General features: G+C 46.6%; 1 protein-coding gene across 4 annotated transcripts; it reads right to left on the minus strand.

Moving 5' to 3' along the window:
• Positions 1–279: 279 nt before the first annotated feature.
• gtf3c2 (general transcription factor IIIC, polypeptide 2, beta) lies at positions 280–17640 on the minus strand. Of its 4 annotated transcripts, XM_084483659.1 has the most exons (23): positions 17525–17640; positions 17215–17269; positions 16874–16959; positions 16601–16703; positions 15340–15735; positions 14964–15294; positions 13949–14067; positions 13287–13474; positions 11709–11803; positions 11432–11509; positions 11178–11276; positions 10438–10665; positions 9907–10021; positions 9590–9698; positions 8494–8528; positions 7714–7843; positions 6702–6846; positions 5741–5902; positions 5488–5575; positions 4883–5011; positions 2990–3238; positions 2558–2665; positions 280–1568 (listed from the first exon to the last, which is right to left on the minus strand). In XM_084483659.1, the coding sequence occupies exons 3-23, from the start codon at positions 16877–16879 to the stop codon at positions 1380–1382; spliced, it is 3102 nt and encodes a 1033-aa protein (XP_084339785.1). In that variant the 5' UTR covers positions 16880–16959; positions 17215–17269; positions 17525–17640; the 3' UTR covers positions 280–1379. The 4 variants fall into 4 exon arrangements, with proteins under 4 accessions (XP_084339785.1, XP_084339784.1, XP_084339783.1 ...); XM_084483658.1 differs by having other exon boundaries at positions 8494–8525; positions 14964–15735; XM_084483657.1 differs by having other exon boundaries at positions 14964–15735.
• Positions 17641–19018: the final 1378 nt, after the last annotated feature.

Below are 19018 nucleotides of genomic sequence, written 5' to 3' on the forward strand. Positions count from 1 at the left end.
TTCGTTGCTTGCTTCCATTACTTCTTAGTACATGTATATTAGTTTCTTATCTGGAAGCACAGGGTACTCTGAGAATAGTGAATCACAAACACCAACACCTAGACAAAAGTTCAGACCCCAAAGCAGTGACTGCAGCCATGATTAGGAGGAGCAGCCGTCAGTGTCTCCTGGTCTGATGGCTCCTTCAAACCACTCCTTTAGCGGAAGAGCACTTGTTGCCAACCGTTATTGAGCGACTGAGAGAACAGATAGTATGGATTAATTTAACATGATGGTTTATTAAAAATAATGTTTATTTAGAATGAGGATTTATTATAGAAAATGTTTAGAAGATTTGTTTTTGTATGGATCATTTTTAGCAAAGCATATTCTCAGTGCTGCTATTATCCAAACAAACCTGGTCTATGAATAAGCACACAAGGGGAGAACATTCTTTCACTAATTGTACATATTTTAAAAGATTACGAACATTTCCAAATTGCTTCTTGAAAGAAAAATGGTGTTTCAGAAAGATAAAAATGTCATGAAACACTATTTGCATTCAGATGAAAGTGATGTGGCTGAGCAGCAAACTACCTTTTGCATATTTAACTGTAAACTAAAAAAGACATTTTAATTCAAACAACCAGAGTGATGAATATTGTTTCAGTCCGAGGGACAATAAAGACTGTAGATAAAAAGCCAAGAAAAAAATAAAATAATAATCTAGATCAGCAAAAGTCATTTATATAAAAACCAATCAGCTTTAAAACATTTCCTCATTATAAATGAACAACGACCGTCACACTTTGACCTGCAGCAGCACGGGACCTCACGCGTACCAGGACCTCACACATACCAGGACCTCACACATACCAGGACCTCACGCGTACCAGGACCTCACGCGTACCAGGACCTCACGCGTACCAGGACCTCACGCGTACCAGGACCTCACGCGTACCAGGACCTCACACGTACCAGGACCTCACGCGTACCAGGACCTCACGCGTACCAGGACCTCACGCGGTCCAGGGTGCTGCTAAAATCTAAAACAACGGCAATGCTGAAAGACAAAGCTTTATCCAACTTGCCCTGTAACGGTGACGTTCTTATGGATGAGTGGATATAACCCTTTTCCTGAGCAGTACAATGTGGGAGTCAATGGAGCAGGTGGTAGAATCACTTCCGTTGGAAGTCATTTAGCTGCAGACCGCCTTCCCTCCCCCACCCCAAAGTCTGCAGTGTAGAAAAAGAGAACTGTGAGTCCACACGGTGGCTTTAAGGTGACAGTTCCCCTCTGAACAGGGGCAGGGTCAGGGTGACCCCGAGGAGGGTGTTCTGTCTCAGAGGCCCCAGTACTGAGGAGTGAGGAAGGTCCGTCTTCCAGGCTAGCCAGCTGGTCACTGTTCCTCCGGGCCCCCCTCCGGGCCCCCCTCCGGGCCCCCCTCCGGGCCCCCGGGGTCCGTGGGCACAGCGCTGAGCTGAGCGTGGGGGCCGGTCATGTTGTGGAGACAGTGGACCCGCAGCAGCCCCGCCTGGCCCACCGAGGCCACCCAGGCATAGCAGCTCATGTTGGGGTTGAACCGGACCTGGGGAGACGGCACAGGACAGTCAGCCCTGCTGACCACTTCAGACTGAACCCAGAGCCTAACCCCGATGACTCTCCTTAAGGAAAAGAGAATCATCTGGAACATTTTGACCAACAATTCCTTTTCTTTCCCGGCATGTCGCTCCCTCTCTCTTTTCTGCTGACCTCAAATTAAAACAGCTCAGACTTCCTCTCCTGTCACACCTCCTCCTCCTCCAGCTCTCAACCGCGACCTCATCTACAGGAACCTCGTGGAGAGCAGCTCTGGGCCCAGGACCAAGTCTAGCTCAGCTCCTCTAGTGTTCAGCTCCTCAGCTACTCTAGTCCTCAGCTCCTCTAGCCCTCAGCTCCTCTAGTCCTCAGCTCCTCTAGCCCTCAGCTCCTCTAGTTCTCAGCTCCTCAGCTCCTCTAGTCCTCAGCTCCTCTAGCCCTCAGCTCCTCTAGTTCTCAGCTCCTCAGCTCCTCAGCTCCTCTAGTCCTCAGCTCCTCAGCTCCTCTAGTCCTCAGCTCCTCTAGTTCTCAGCTCCTCTAGTCCTCAGCTCCTCTAGTCCTCAGCTCCTCAGCTCCTCTAGTGTTCAGCTCCTCTAGTCCTCAGCTCCTCTAGTCCTCAGCTCCTCTAGCCCTCAGCTCCTCTAGTGTTCAGCTCCTCTAGTCCTCAGCTCCTCAGCTACTCTAGCCCTCAGCTCCTCTAGTCCTCAGCTCCTCTAGTCCTCAGCTCCTCTAGCCCTCAGCTCCTCTAGCCCTCAGCTCCTCTAGTGTTCAGCTCCTCTAGTCCTCAGCTCCTCTAGCCCTCAGCTCCTCTAGTGTTCAGCTCCTCTAGTCCTCAGCTCCTCTAGCCCTCAGCTCCTCTAGTCCTCAGCTCCTCTAGTCCTCAGCTCCTCTAGTCCTCAGCTCCTCTAGTCCTCAGCTCCTCTAGCCCTCAGCTACTCTAGTGTTCAGCTCTCTAGTGTTCAGCTCCTCTAGTCCTCAGCTCCTCTAGCGTTGAGGTACCTTGTGTAGTGCAGCCAGGGGCATCCTGTCCAAGTCGAGGTCAGTCTTCACCTCCGTTTGCTTCATGCGTTTCCATGGCACCCGCCTCTTATAATTCTTAAAGCTTCGCTGGAAGAAGCGAAAGAAGGAGTTAAATGAACATCCACTAGTCTGCCAGAGGAAGACGTCACGCAACGTCACTGTGGGCTCACACGTATCAGATAAACCTGTGTGTGTGTGTGTGTGTGTGTGTGTGTGTGTGTGTGTGTGTGTGTGTGTGTGTGTGTGTGTGTACAGCTCAGTGGAGCCAGGGATGGGGAGGTAGAGAGTGTTGGCTCTGGAGCTAATGACGGCTACCTAACGTCTTTAGCAGATGGCCCTGAAAAGCACGCCTTTCAGGGGTGGAACCTGACACACACACACACACACACACACACACACACGCACACGCACCAGGTTGCTGTCTGAGAAGTGGAGGTAGTATCTCTCCACAGCCGCCCTGTAGCTCTGGCTGTCTGGGGCTTCAGCAGGACTCTCCTCTTCATCGCTGCTGGCAAAGTCTTCCTCAGACTGTTTGTTGTTGTTGTCCTTCAACTGGCCTGAAGACTTTTCACCTTTTCCCCGACTCCTTTTCCCTCCGCTCCGCTCCTGGCTCCGTTGCTCCTCCGCATCGTAGCGCACCATATCGGTGAAGTAGATTGGCTGCAAATGCATAAAAGGATGATGAGAGAACATAATGCATAATGATGAGAGAACATAATGCATAATGATGAGAGAACATAATGCATATCACATGTATCTTTAGTTGAACCATTCCCTTTTCCTTCTTGAATCCCAGCAGGTCCTTAGTGGTTTAATGTAAAGAATATGAGAGTGATTCATGGTTCTTCATCGTTCAGGAGAACACATTGATTGCTAGTGGTTCAACTGCTCCAAGAGGCGGGCGCTCAGACCCCTGAGTCAGAACATGGTCACCGCTTTAATGGCTTCAGACCGTCTCTTACAGCTCAGGTTTCATGTTCCATAATAACTGATGATGCTCACGTCATCGGGGAGTTTGATCCAAACAAACGAAACAAGGCGACTTTGTAAGAGGCTCAGATACAGAGGGAAGACCGAATGGACAGGATGGAGGAGTCAAAGAACTAAATAAAGAACAGAAAGAACAAAGAAAAATAGAAAGAATGAACCAAAAGAACAGAAAAAGGAATGGAAAGAATAAAAGAAAGATCAACAGAATGAACAAAAGAATGGAAGAAAGAACAGAAGAAAGAAAGAACTAAAGAAAGAAGGCTGGAACGGTAGAACTAAAGAAAGAACTAAAGAAAGAACTAAAGAAAGAAGGCTGGAATGGTAGAACTAAAGAAAGAACTAAAGAAAGAACTAAAGAAAGAACTAAAGAAAGAAGGCTGGAACGGTAGAACTAAAGAAAGAACTAAAGAAAGAACTAAAGAAAGAAGGCTGGAACGGTAGAACTAAAGAAAGAACTAAAGAAAGAACTAAAGAAAGAACTAAAGAAAGAAGGCTGGAACGGTAGAACTAAAGAAAGAACTAAAGAAAGAACTAAAGAAAGAACTAAAGAAAGAAGGCTGGAACAGTAGAACTAAAGAAAGAACTAAAGAAAGAACTAAAGAAAGAAGGCTGGAACAGTAGAACTAAAGAAAGAACTAAAGAAAGAACTAAAGAAAGAAGGCTGGAACGGTAGAACTAAAGAAAGAACTAAAGAAAGAACTAAAGAAAGAACTAAAGAAAGAAGGCTGGAACAGTAGAACTAAAGAAAGAACTAAAGAAAGAACTAAAGAAAGAAGGCTGGAACAGTAGAACTAAAGAAAGAACTAAAGAAAGAACTAAAGAAAGAAGGCTGGAACAGTAGAACTAAAGAAAGAACTAAAGAAAGAACTAAAGAAAGAAGGCTGGAACAGTAGAACTAAAGAAAGAACTAAAGAAAGAACTAAAGAAAGAAGGCTGGAACGGTAGAACTAAAGAAAGAACTAAAGAAAGAACTAAAGAAAGAAGGCTGGAACAGTAGAACTAAAGAAAGAACTAAAGAAAGAACTAAAGAAAGAAGGCTGGAACAGTAGAACTAAAGAAAGAACTAAAGAAAGAACTAAAGAAAGAAGGCTGGAACAGTAGAACTAAAGAAAGAACTAAAGAAAGAACTAAAGAAAGAAGGCTGGAACAGTAGAACTAAAGAAAGAAGGCTGGAACAGTAGAACTAAAGAAAGAACTAAAGAAAGAACTAAAGAAAGGAGGCTGGAACAGTAGAACTAAAGAAAGAACTAAAGAAAGAACTAAAGAAAGAAGGCTGTAACGTAGAACTAAAGGACAGAGAGAGAGCAGCCTTACGAAGCGCCGCTCCACCGTGCGCCGGAGGCTGGGGTTGCTGCAGTTGAAGTCGGGTAGCAGGGCGAAGATGACCTCTCCCAGCCCGTCCCCGGTCACCAGGGAGTTACACCAGTCACTGAAAGACAGCGACTACAACACAAAGCAACACACAATGTCTGGGAATGCTTGAACACACTGAAGCACGAGAATAAATAAAAGATTAGTTATAACAAGTATAGTTTCTTATATTCTCTTTAAGTACGGTTTGCCACCGTACTGCTAACGCGACGTCGGAATTTCCCTGTGGGGATTAATCCAGCGTCACCTAGAGGTGCTGAAGGTCGGTGTTATTGGAGCGCTATTGGCCAATCGATGACCAATCAGGGCATCCTTCCTGTGATTGGTTCAGGGAATCCGTCCTCCTCTGTACCACTCTATTCTCCATCTCCATTCTATTCTCCATCTTCAGAACTTTCCAGTCTTACCTACAGCAGCTTTAATCAAACCTTTTAAACCAATCAGAAGCTGCAGAGCTCAGTGACGGTGCCCAGTGGGGGGGCTGACCCAGACGGTGCCCAGTGTGGGGGGGGGGCTGACCCAGACGGGGCCTAGTGGGGGGGGCTCACCCAGACGGTGCCGGTCCTGGGGGTGATGAACACGGAGCGCGCGTTGCGGTAGCCCAGGTCGTTGTAGTAGGCTCCGGTTAGGCCCCGTCTTAAAGAGAGGGGACGGGACACAAGTCCATTTAGACAAGTCCACTGGACGAGGACAACGCTGTAATATGTAATGTAACATGTAATGGATAGCTCAGACGCGTAGGTTACTCTATGTGGGTGTATAGTTTACAGCCACACACGGCACCGGGGGCCGGCTCCTTACGATGCGTAGCTGATCTCCTGGGAGTGGAAGGTGCCCGGGGAGGCCAGCGGCCAGCACACCTCCGTGGTCAGGTTGCGTTTCTGGACGTTGATTGGCTGGTAGAGACGCTTCAGGTCCCACAGCTTCACCATGCGGTCGTTACCGCCCGTCGCCATCACCTGGCTGACACACACACACACACACACACACACACACACACACACACACACACACACACACACACACACACACACACACACACACACACACACACACACACACACTTCAGGCCATCAGCATGAAGGGGAATAGAACGTACCTAAAGAATGGAACCTGTACGAACATATTCAGTTTGGTTCCATTTTTGGTAAACCATGGCCATGCTGCCCTCACTGGTACACCCAGAGGACACAAAGCAACATATCCCATCAGCCTTACTTCATCATCCACTGAAGAACTCCACCTCCAACACGCGCTTAACAGAGCAAAGACAATCGCAGAAGGTAACCCTACAAGTCCTCACTATGGACCACAACATCCACAGCCCTCCAGAAGAAGGTCCAAGTCCTCACTATGGACCACAACATCCACAGCCCTCCAGAAGAAGGTCCAAGTCCTCACTATGGACCACAACATCCACAGCCCTCCAGAAGAAGGTCCAAGTCCTCACTATGGACCACAACAACCACCTCACCACAGCTGTTTCCTACTGCAGTCAGACACTAAACAGCCTCAACCCCGATCATTACCACACTGCACGTTGCAGAAAGTATCATATTGTTGTGTCATGTCTGTGGTAACATGTCTTCCACTCTTGTGTCGTGTTGTGGTGTGGTGTGGTGTGTTGTAACTGCAGTAGCTACAACAGGTGTGACAACATGCAGCGATTCTAAACGGGGGGACACAGCAACAACTACAGCCTGAGTGACAGCAGGCGGTGGAGTCACTGCAGGAGATCAACAGGTTCACCTGACATGGTTACCTGGAGGCGGGGCAGAAGCAGAGGGCACGCACAGCGTTGTCATGGGCAACAAAGCAGTGGTAGGGGAGGAGGGTCAGGCCGTGGGAGGGGTCACAGACTCGCAGCAGAGAGGAGCAGCTGGAGAGGTCCCACAGACCAACCGTACCTGAGAGAGGGGAGAGAGAGAGAGAGAGAGACACAGAGAGAGAGAGAGAGAGAGAGAGAGAGAGAGAGAGAGAGAGAGGGGGGGGGGGAGAGAGAGAGACACAGAGAGAGAGAGAGAGAGAGAGAGAGAGAGAGATAGAGATAGAGATAGAGATAGAGATAGAGAGAGAGAGAGAGAGAGATAGAGAGAGAGATAGACAGGGAGAGACAGAGAGATAGAGAGATAGAGAGAGGGAGAGCGAGAGAGAGAACGAGAGAGGGAGAGAGAGAGAGACAGAGAGAGAGAGAGAGAGGGGGAGAGAAAGAGAGAGCGAGAGAGAGACAGAGAGGTATGAAAACGACCCCACCAAAGCACAAAGGGCCTTTAACAGCACCACCACGGTCAATAACAGGAGTCACAGTGCAAAAGGCTACTCAATTATATGGGCTGGGGATCTTCTTTGTGTTTATTGACAGCATGGAGGTGCTCGCCACATCTACGGTGGGAGTGTGTGTGTTGACAGGTGGACACGGTACAGACCATCATGACCAACGTGAGAGCGCTGGGGGAGGGGTGCTGGGTACCAGCCCGTAGCTTCTGATATGAAGACTGCACTGAATGAAGAAAGCTCCTGCAGCGTGTTGTGCTTTATTAATGGAACTCAATGATACAACTGAACTTGTAGGTTGGCAGACTTTTGAAACATGGGACACTCACATGAGGTGGTCTACATTAAAAAGTTGCATGCTGTTTTTAATGTTTTTTAAAGAGCCATCTTTAAAGAAATCTTTCTGTCAACCCTGGTGGAAATCAAAAAGCTCTAATGGCTGGTATGGATGAAAGGATGGACCAGAGCAGAGTGATCCAGGCCAACGCATCAGGCCGTACCGTCGTAGAAGCCGATGGCCATGATGTTGTGGGGCTTCTCGGGCAGCCAGTCCATGGACAGAACCTGGCCGCTCTTGTCATGGTGGGGGGCTTTGGAGGCTCCCAGCTTCAGCGTCAACACCTCTCTGGCCTGGGGAGATGAGAACCTCAAGACATTCAACACAACAACACCTTTTGGACCCAACACGTTTTAGGTCCAAAAGGTCCTGGTCGTACTGCTGAAATGCAGTAGCACAAAATACACTGAGCTGGTCGAGTCAAAGTCACAAACCAAGCGTCACATTAATATCACACCAAGACTCATTGGTGATAGGGGTGTTTCACTTTCTTCTGCCCTATATCGGTTGACTAATATGTGGCGTGAGGTGAGGGTCTGTTAGTGCATTATTGCTGATCATAAACGTTGCCATCAATAGTCAACTGCAAGAAAGTGTTTGGAAAGGTCTTAAATCAAGATTGTGGCCACTGTAGAATACATTTATAGAGTTGGAATGTTGTATTGTGAACACTATCTCCAAAAGGAAACAGGACTCGAGGCATAGCTCCGCCCATTGCAGTCGGTGGGGAGCGACCCAGGATCCCCCAGAGGCTGAAACACAGTAGGACTACTGAATCCTACATTAGACTTTTCACAACCCAACTTTGGCCCCAGATTAGTATCCTGCCTAATGTGTGATGCTATATTATGTAAACAAAATATTGGTGTGAATACAGTATCACAGTACGTTCAACAGTCTGGTGAGATGAGGGTCAATGGAAGGCTGGGGCCAGCGGGCCTACCTGATACACTGGTGGGACGTGGCTGTCTCCTTCTGCTTGGGGAACAAAAAATAAAAAAATTAAAAATTATATTCATCACACATAATCATCACGCCACATATCAGTCATGATTACACTGGAACCCAAACTAAGGCTATGAATAACTTGAATAGAAACGTATGACGTACATATTCTGCCTTTAGTTTGAAGACCAACACTGAAATCAATAACACTGGAGACAACAGAGAGCAAAGAAACAAGAACCTTTGCAGTGAACCATATGCACCACAGAGGGCCCTTCCACTACATGTCAGTGCTTCATAAAGGACTACGGCACTTTGGGTTCAGAAACACTTTACTGCCCCCTGGTGTACGGAGACCCTTCTCTCTGGTCAACACCATGATAATGTCACAGCTGGAAGTAAAAACAAATGGTACTCTACATCGATGATCAGGACTAGTTCATCAGAACTAGAAATAAAGTATTGTCTGTTGTAGGTCCGATGTGTGACTAAGGTCTGTCCACCTCATCAGAAATGAGGGAACTGGGAGGAACAGGTGGTCTTGTAACGCTCTTGAGTTAATCAGCTAAGAGTTATAGAGACAATCCCACAGATTATATTACAATTATGTAGTGAAGTTAATGCTTGAGAAATACTTTCCAATATGAGATGTAGTTTACTGTACTGTTAGTTATCCAACCACGGAATGCAGTCTGCCATTTAGATATAGCCGATTGGTTTATTAAAAAATACCATAGCTCTATAGAACTGGCAGTATTTTGTATAGGCCTACTACATTAGTTCTACAACCAAGTCTCAGATAATAGAGTAACATTATCTGCATTGTTACTCAAATAAGTCCCCCATTTAGAGAAAAAAGGGGTAAATCCTGTGTTTTCCTGTGTGAACGTCGCTGCTCCTGCCCTTTGGTCCGTGGTAGTCTGACGTCTGGACCCATCATAAGAGGCGTCTCCCGCTGTGGTCAGAGGACTTTGAATGAGTCCTCTGACCACACTGACCGTCATTTAGATGACAGAAGTGTTGTTGTTGTTGTTAGAAGCCCTGTAGTTTGGTGTTCTGGTTTGAGGTGTTTGTCAGCCTGTCAGGGGCTGTACCTGAGGGCGGGCTGGAACACAGAGCCTGGGGGTGAGGGAGGCTGTAGATGCTGACCACCCCCGTGGAGACCGCCACGGCCAGCAGACCCAGGCGCTGCAGCAAGGGAGCCTGAGAGAGAACCAAGCTTTAATAGATACAGCGCTCCCAATACCTCAAAGGTCGGGATGACATTTGAGATCGGTGCATGTTGTGCATTTATTAAGGACACAATAGAAAGCATCAAGGGTCACGACGACGAGACCAGATGACAATCATTGACATACCGATGCACCGATAGTAGAGCAAAGACACTGACGCCTTGGACTGGTCCTCCTACCTTTCTGCTGGTGCTGGGGGGCTCCCAGGCCCCCGCCGGACACCACTTCAGCTGCCAGACGAAGCCTTTCTCTTGGCCCAAGCCGTAGGCTAGAGAGGGCGGGCCTTCCTCTGGGCTTTAGGGGGCGGAGGAAAACAAGGCAGAAACAGCTCAACGCAAGAACACCGAGAGGAGCAGCACAACGAGACGCATGTACCATCAGGGTCCATCTAACGCCCAGATAGGAATAGGCAATGTACAATAACAAGCAGTTCTGACCGGGCGTCCCGATTGGTTAACGACGCCTTTAGCATGTGATCAAATGAAGATGACAGCACACACAGACGTGCTCAAATTAAAACTGCATCATCGCTACAACTTCACCATTGAGACAAGAGTGGCTTAAAAATGCCTGAGATGGGGAGGTTTAGGGAGGAGAGCGTGAGAGAGAGTGACCTCCAGGGTGAAGCTCACTCCCAACGCCTAGAGCCACCAAGGCCTATGGTCAGAAATACAAGTGATATAAAGATACCCCCCCCCCCAGGCCCTTACCTGCTGCTGTAGCCCAGCGCTCCCATGTGCCACAGCTGGACCAGGCCCCGCCCGGCGTACATCTGGTTGAAGACGTGCTGCTGGTCCATGCGCTGGTGGCAGGCCAGGGCCAGGTACTGGTGGGCGGGGGCCCGGTCGGGCAGCGGACACCACTCCAGGGCCCACACCGGACCCCCCACAAACACCGTCAGGTCCAGACGCTCTGGGTGGGGGGGGCTGACCTGGAACCTGCCACGGGTTGATTGTTTATAGTAATGTGGTAATGATCAGATCTGAGCAGCATAACCCGTACTCAGCGGCCTCTTAGCGCTGCACCTCCTCCCTACGACCCTTCTCTGTTCATGTGTATCGCATGGAGCTGCTGTGGTCATTCATATGGCAATAAACATGGTCAAAATGTTAACAGAAAGATGTCTTTTTACTTCATTTTTAAGGGAAGGTAATGAAGACGGATGGAACACTTTATGATCTTATATATTCCAAGATGTGTGATCATTGTGTTAAAGGAGAAGTGCCACGCCCGCTACCTTCTAAAGTCGCAACATCAACCCGTTCCCACAAGGTCGACCATTGAAGTCATTCCTCAGATTTGGAGCAATGGAGAACGCAAATCCCGCAACAATGACATCAAGGGTCTTAATTGTTCATGGAAGCGAGAACAGTAGTTTGAAGCATTCAATGTGTACTCTAGTTTGAAATTGCCCAGACGTTCCCAGAGTAATCCATGGTTATATTTCCACCTGTTGAGTCTTTGCAGTGTCTCCTTGTTGCTGAGGCCCTCTCTAGAAACTTTGAAAGCAGCAGACTGTAACTCCTGGGGCAAGTACTTCTCCAACTCACTAAAAGAAAACACAAGAAAAAACCTTTTGTAAGCTCTGCGAGAATCAAGAGCTTGTGGTTCATTAGCATGTGAAGATTAACAGAATATAAAGTCCAACCTCAGAGACCATCTAGTGGAACACAGGTTATTTGGTGTTTAAACTGGGATGACTACCTGCTGGGAACAAGGGTCCAGTCGTTGACCGTGGGGAGCCACTCTGGAAACACTGAATCACTGTGGTGCTCTTCTCGGCTACAACATGAGGAATGTCATCAACAGCATTCTACTAGTCCAACGCATTTGTCTTAGAAGTTAGAAGCCATATTACACACACACACACACACACACACACACACACACACACACACACACACACACACACACACACACACACACACACACACACACACACACACACACACACACCCCAAAAAGAGAGGAGGTTACATACAACTTCTTGTTGGCCGCGTAGGCGTCCAAGGCAGGCCTCATCATGGCATTGGAGATCCCGTTAGCGGCTACTCCAAAAACCCTTCTGTGGAGTATCTGTTCACACAAATGTAGACTTAGATTTAGGGTGTACAATGAACACATCGGTGCAAAAAACACATTATTGTGGGTGCAGTATTTCCTGCTCATGAGAGCAACAATATAGCATGTGAGGAGAAAAACATTCACATTGAGCGCACACATAAAGTGAAGCAGCACGAAACTGATGCCACTGTGCGCACAAATGCTGTCTTTGCTCTTGTGCTCGCAAAGTGTTTTGCTGTTTGCTCAGATATTTTCTCAGGGTGATTGTCTTATGGCACCAAAACATCCATGGCCATTGAAGCCCTGAATGTGATTGGACCTGTCCGGCAACATGTAACCAAACACCCCTTGAAGCTTTACCAAGTCTGCTCAAGAGCTGCCGTCTCAGAACATGCTCTGGAGAACTATAAAGCCCAGTGTTTCACCTCAGACAGCTTGCAGTTGTAGACAAAACATATTGCTACGAGTGAAAGCAGGATCATCAGGTGCAGGGAACCATAGTCAGCCTCAAAGATAGGCGTAATCGAATATCAACAGACCAGGAAATAAAAACAGCTATCCTCGCGTTGACGGAGTCGCTCAGTGCCGCCAGAGACGCGTCCCTCTCACAGGTTCCATTCTCCTCGACCTGTTTGCGGCGTCCGACACTGTGAACCACCAGATCCTCCTCGCCACTCTCGCAGAACTCGGCATTGCTGACTTGATGCTATCCTGGTTCACATCCTACCTGACGAATCGCACCTATCAGGTAACATGGAATGGCTCCTTGTCCAAACTCTCGACACGGGTGTCCCTCAAGGCTCTGTACTGGGGCCCCTTCTGTTCCCCCCGATAAACTAGATCATTGGGCTCTGTAATCACGTCACACGGTTTCTCCAGTCACTGCTATGCTGATGACACTCAACTATTCCTCTCTTTCCCCTCCCCTCCCTCTACAACATCCGAAGGATCTGACCCTTCCTCACGAGGGAAGCAGCTCAGCTCCTGGTCCAAGCGCTCGTCATCTCCCGCCTCGACTACTGCAACTCGCTCCTGGCTGGACTCCCTGCCTCCGTGATCAAACCTTTGCAGCGATATGTTTTTGCGGGAGCCAATCACCAAGCTGGCTTCCCCCCCCGGCGCGCTATTGGCTGGTTTAATACAATGACAACAGGGAAGCGACGGCAAGCAGCCAATTGCGTACAGAGTCATGTGAACTAGGCCCGTTGATCACGCCCGTTGATTGTGCTGAAGAAAATGACAGCAGCTTCCCCAGACCAAGTTCAATCTACGATTGAGCTTGGTCTGGCAATAGCCAGGCTAGCTCGCGAGTGCAGTAAAAGTGGTTGCAATAATTATTTGTGTGCACATGTGTGTTGGTTATACGACCCTGTGAAAGTTATTTCTGCAGTGATATGCCGCCATACTCTGCAACAACATAAATCTTACTTCAGTGTTCAGCCCTTTCTGTTTACATTACAAACGTCCACCCCACTGAAGGAGCTAAATTACTTGCATTGCTTTTATTGAAGTATTGAGTTGCAGGTTCCAGTTCCAATTCCAGACCCTCTGTCTCCTCCTCCTCCTCCTCCTCATCCTCCATGTCGTCAAGCAACTCTTCATCACCACCGCCGGGGAGGAAATCTTCATCTTCCTCAAAGTCGTCGCAATCAAGTCGCCTTCTCTTTTTACACCTCATCGCCGCTGCAGGACAAAGGGGTTACAAATATCTACCATTTATATTATAACCTATTGGTTTACAAGGGACGGCTTGTAAACCTAATCTGACAAGCTGTAGATTTGATGTTAAAGGCCCTGCAACTGTTTGTGATTATTGCTACCATCAGTGTAAAATGTCCATATTCGACACATTGAATTGAATTGCCGCCTTGCAGTGATTGATGGCCAAAACTCAGTAATACCAGTGTCTCCATAATATGGAGAGGAACTTGCCACTGAGATCCTTACCAGACCGAGAAGAAATGTATTTGCGGAAATTATGAGAGTTAAATCTCATATTTCCCACTTACTTACAATGGAAGGTCCCTGTGCCACAAAGCACCTGTTAGAGGACCTCTGATCCCAGCTGCTCAAAGCTGACGCCTAATTTATTCAGCCAGATTCTACCGATGTTAGGAAAGAACATCAATAATCCTCCCAGCAGGGTGCGTAGCGTACCTGCACCTCGACGTGGTCCTGGTCGGTCCGACAGCGAGTCTGGGCTCCCGCTGCGGGAGTCGGAGGCCTCTGGACCACTGAGGCTCTCTTGAGCCAGAGAATGGAGATACTTCAGCGCACTAGAACACACAGCAGTAACAGCCTTAAGAATGGAGATACTTCAGCGCACTAGAACACACAGCAGTAACAGCCTTAAGAATGGAGATACTTCAGCGCACTAGAACACACAGCAGTAACAGCCTTAAGAATGGAGATACTTCAGCGCACTAGAACACACAGCAGTAACAGCCTTAAGAATGGAGGGTCTGAAGCCTCACAAAGCTTTCCAAGGAACGAGATTGTTTAAAGGAGACATATTATGGTGTTTTTTTAACAAGTAAACGTAGTATAGGAGTTCCAGAAAACATGTTTTTGAAGCTGTTTGCTGGAAATAGCTTTTAGGAAAAAAAAACAGTCCCTTCAGAATGTGCTGTTTCTGGTGTCTGTAGCTTTAATGCAAGCTGTCAGAGTGAACCACAGCATGGAGGAGAAGTGACTGTTGCCGTTTGCGGACTCCCGGAGATCTAAATCTATTTAAAATAGCCCTCCATATGTGGCCCCTGACCATATGTGGTCAGGGGCCCCACACCGAGTCAGGGGCCTCAAACCGAGTCAGTGAGGGCCTTATTTTTTTAAGTTAAATTACAATCTGTTAATAAATAGACGATTTGAAGCAATTAATGCACTAAATACATGTAGACCCTTTACAAAATAGTCATTCGAAACAATGTTGATTTTGACTTCTTCTGCATAATTTCTGGCCAATCAGGGCCAGAAACGCCCTCATTGGTTTGGGGACTCTATCTTGACTGGCATCAAATGCATTTGACTTATTTCTGCTAACCTCGCTCCGTCTTTTGGACTTTTTGTCCCTCCCTTAGCAACTAGAAAATCTCCCCTGCAGCAGCTTGCGGTTCACCCTGTTGTAAACATCAGTAAATAAAAAATAAATCTTGTTTGACTGAATGTTACATACGTTTTAGCCGCACTTCTCCTTGGACGGCCACCCAGATTGGTCTCTGGGACTGGCCCAGCGGCGGTTTCCTCGGTCTCGTTTGGTAGCACGGGGACCGTCTCCTGCGGTGGGCCCTTCTTCTTCTTCAGGTACTTCCTCTTTGGCTTGGGCGTCTCCACTGGTTGCTGCTCAGAAAAAGCTTTTTCTTCCTCTGCTGCCAAGAGGTCTTCTACTTTTGTTTTCCTGGCAGGTTTCTTCCTTGCAGGGGTTTTCTTTCTACCTTTGGGGGTAATGTCAGGAGATTTCAGAGAAAGTTCTTTAGATGATGTATGGGAGCTGGTGTCTTGGTCACCTCCATCACTTGGTGCTATAGCTTTCTTATCCCAGTCTTGGTCACCTCCATCACTTGGTGCTATAGCTTTCTTATCCCAGTCTTGGTCACCTCCATCACTTGGTGCTATAGATTTCTTTCCCCAATCATTTCTTTGCTGACTTCTGGATTTATTTTTGGGAGGGCGCCCTCTCCGCTTCTTCTGAGGACTCTGTGGTTCAGGGCTCTGGTCGCCTGCTTCCATTGGTTCTGCAGCTTTGGAACCACAATGCAGTGTTGGTTGAGGAGTGTCTGTGTCCACAGAGGTCTTTTTGGGAGGCCTTCCTCCTCGCTTTTGTTTTGGACTGGTGGTTTCAGGTTTCTCTTCCACTTCATAGTCCGAATATCTTGGATTTTTCTTCCTTTCGCGCTTATGTGATATTGAGCTTAAAGCGGAGAGGATTTTGGATTCCTGATCTTGCCCTGTGAGGAGCAAAAAATAATAATAATATTAATATTAATATTATCAATCCAAGTGATTTTCAATTACATAAATGGTTAAGGTTATTTCATCTACAGGACAATTGAAGGGGTGAGAAATTGTGATAGTGCGCTCTTAATTTACAATTATGGGCCTCTTCAAAATCTTACTGTGATGTCAGTAGGGCAGATGTTGAAATGTATTGTAATCAATAGACAGTACACCTCACGGTCTCCATCAAATCAAAAATTCTTTAAGAAAACCTTATGAAAAGGTTAGGAACAATTGTAACTGGGTTATATGTTTTTTCTACTAAATATTATTTTTCTTTTTTTTTCTTCTATTTAATAGAAAAAAAAGAGACGATGTAGGATTTTGAATCATCCATATTGAAGCTTAATTCTGTAATGTTTGATTCCTACTTCATTGTAAAGACTTTCAGTTTAACACACTGTTCCCACTATCTTCACCACTACCCACTCGCGGTTGAGCCCATGGTTTGGTATACAGCTCTGAAATACTATACTACCTATACAGGACATGCAATACACAAAGTAACATACAATGTCATATGCAGTATTCAACAACCAACCTGATTTTCTCTATTTAAAAACACTGTGGGCCAGTTGGAGCAGCTCAGAGGCCCAACGCGCCAGGGCCCTTACCATGCAGACAACACTTGTTGTAGTGACCCAAGTTCCATTCACAACTGTGTTCTTATGCTACACTCGATCCCCTCTCTTCTTTAACCCATTCTCCTATCATCATATGTATAAATAACACCTCTTCATACTTGAAAAGGGCGATTACAACTATGACCATCAACAATAATAGGAGCAAAGCCACACATAATTAAATGAATTGTACCTGACACGGCTGCGACCATAAAGACCTCTTGTCCTAGTTTTGCGTCAAGGCTTTCACAAGCTTCTTCATGTGCCAGAGCGCTGTCCTTTTCCAACAGAGGTAACTGTTGCACAAAACCAGGAAAACAAAAAACACCACAGCAGTTGGATACTTCACAAAACAAAACAAACTTTTTATTTGAACTAACTTAATATTTGTAATGTAGCATACGTTTCCAAATACAATAACGTTTGTTGTTTCCTTGTTGCTTCACCAATAAAACCATTCCAATACCTCCATCTCTGCCCCGTCTCTGCTGGTTCTTCTGTCGGGTGGGTGGATATCAGCCAGCGGTACAAGTGTGTCTAATGAAAACAGTGCTGCAACAATACAGACATATGTCCCATAACTCACAACCAGCAGGTGTCAACAGGCCAGGTGAGGCCAGAGAAAAAGGAGAGAGACTATATATATCATCAACAGACTGTTTAGTTGGGATCGGATCAAATATATTGCAGGCATTAACTATGGATACCTTCCGATGATATGCTAATGTACAATGTCCAAGCCTTGTGGCTGGCCGCAGAAGATACTAGTTCAATGTTTCTAGTGGATGGATGATGTAGACCACTGACCAAGCTGAAGTCTGCTGCCTCATTTCCACGCCATTTGATCAGATATCATAGCATCCTGTTGGCGACAGACAGAGACAGGCAGACCGTCAGAGACGAATATCCGCTGGTAGCCTCACACGACATCCAGTGATTAGTACAGATGAATGTGCATTCATACATGTCACACATGCCGACATATTACTATTAGTAAGGTTAAGTAAAGTAAGTAAAAAAAATAAGTAAAGTTACTTTGGCTCAATCAAAGACGAGCATCCTGCAAATGAACATCTATTCACATAAAATGCATATGGTAAACTTTACTTATACTTACTCATGTAACATGACAAATTGCAAGTTCCACAAGGGCCCGTTGACGTGTGTGTTCGTCATTATGATAAAGTGGTTCATTATAACCAACTCAACTTGACACACACTCGACAAGGCTGCTACACAACACGAGTCTTGTTCTACACTCCAACGACGGGGACCATGTCACAGACTGCCCCTAGCGGCAGAGGGAGCAATGAGCAGGTATAGAACAATGCACACATGTGGATAGAGCAGGTATATAGAACAATGCACACATGTGGATAGAGCAGGTATATAGAACAATGCACACATGTGGATAGAGCAGGTATATAGAACAATGCACACATGTGGATAGAGCAGGTATATAGAACAATGCACACATGTGGATAAAGAGCAACAGTGTGGCTCTGGAAGTGAAAATCTCGTTCATATTCTGTCTAAGAGACATACTTTTTAACTGTCTATGTTGCATGTTTTGACTTATTACTTTGTATTGCATACGATTGTTATTAAAACTAGCATGGACCATGGAAATATAAAGAATATTGAATTGCATATTGGCACGGACCAGGCTTCCGTAGAGTCATGACGTCAGAAGTAGTGACATCATGCGCGGGAATGAGCCTACGGAGCAACACTATTGATTTGATGCCGTTGTTTGTATTGTTCCTTTTTTAAGTAAAATATCAAACTAACTGAGATATGTGATTTTGGAGGCAAGCTCATTGCTTCTTTAGGCTTACCGAGGACTGTGAAGAACTTTGGAAAGACAACGCTGCGTTTTGCAGAGGTTTTGATTAAAAGCCGTAATGTCGTAACCATCCACGGTATACTCGATACACGAGGCAAGAGATTGTGAAACGACGGTATATGCTTCTGTAGAAGTCAAAAGTTAAAGACATTTTTATTCGCAATGTCATTTAAAAGCACTACACTACCCACAATCCTAAACCTGTCTTTGATTGGTGGAGCTTGCTGTTACCATGGAAACGTTTACCGCACCCGCGAAAGTCAACGATATGGAAGTGAAGAAAAGGCAGGGACGGCGCTACACCGGGGCCAGGGGCGGTGACCCCGGTTAGGCCCCTGTGTATCATAGCTGCTTTTATTGAAAAAAACAGAACCTCTTCATAAAGTAACTGAAGTCGTGAAAATCTATTATTAGCACCGGGAGCACCCCATTAGCACCGGGAGAGAACAAAATCCTGGCGCCGTGCCTGAGAAAATGCATGACTTTATAAAACGGGTGGCTTAAATCAAGCGATCTGATTGGTTCCCAACTGTTGTATATTGAGCGTATACACACAGCTATGACGCCCGTTCAGTTTACAGAGTTCAGTCAGAGACACTATAGGAGAGCTAGAGGTCAGACTGGAGGCTAGAGGTCAGACTGATGTGGAGGCTAGAGGTCAGACTGTGGAGCTAGAGGTCAGACTGATCCGTGATCAGGATGGTCTCCAGGCAAGCATCATGTAAAATTTGATCTTAAGACAAACCCAGGATCTACCAGCTAATG

This window comes from Micromesistius poutassou (genome assembly GCF_964030765.1).
Source record: "Micromesistius poutassou genome assembly, chromosome: 19".
Lineage (NCBI taxonomy): Eukaryota > Metazoa > Chordata > Actinopteri > Gadiformes > Gadidae > Micromesistius > Micromesistius poutassou.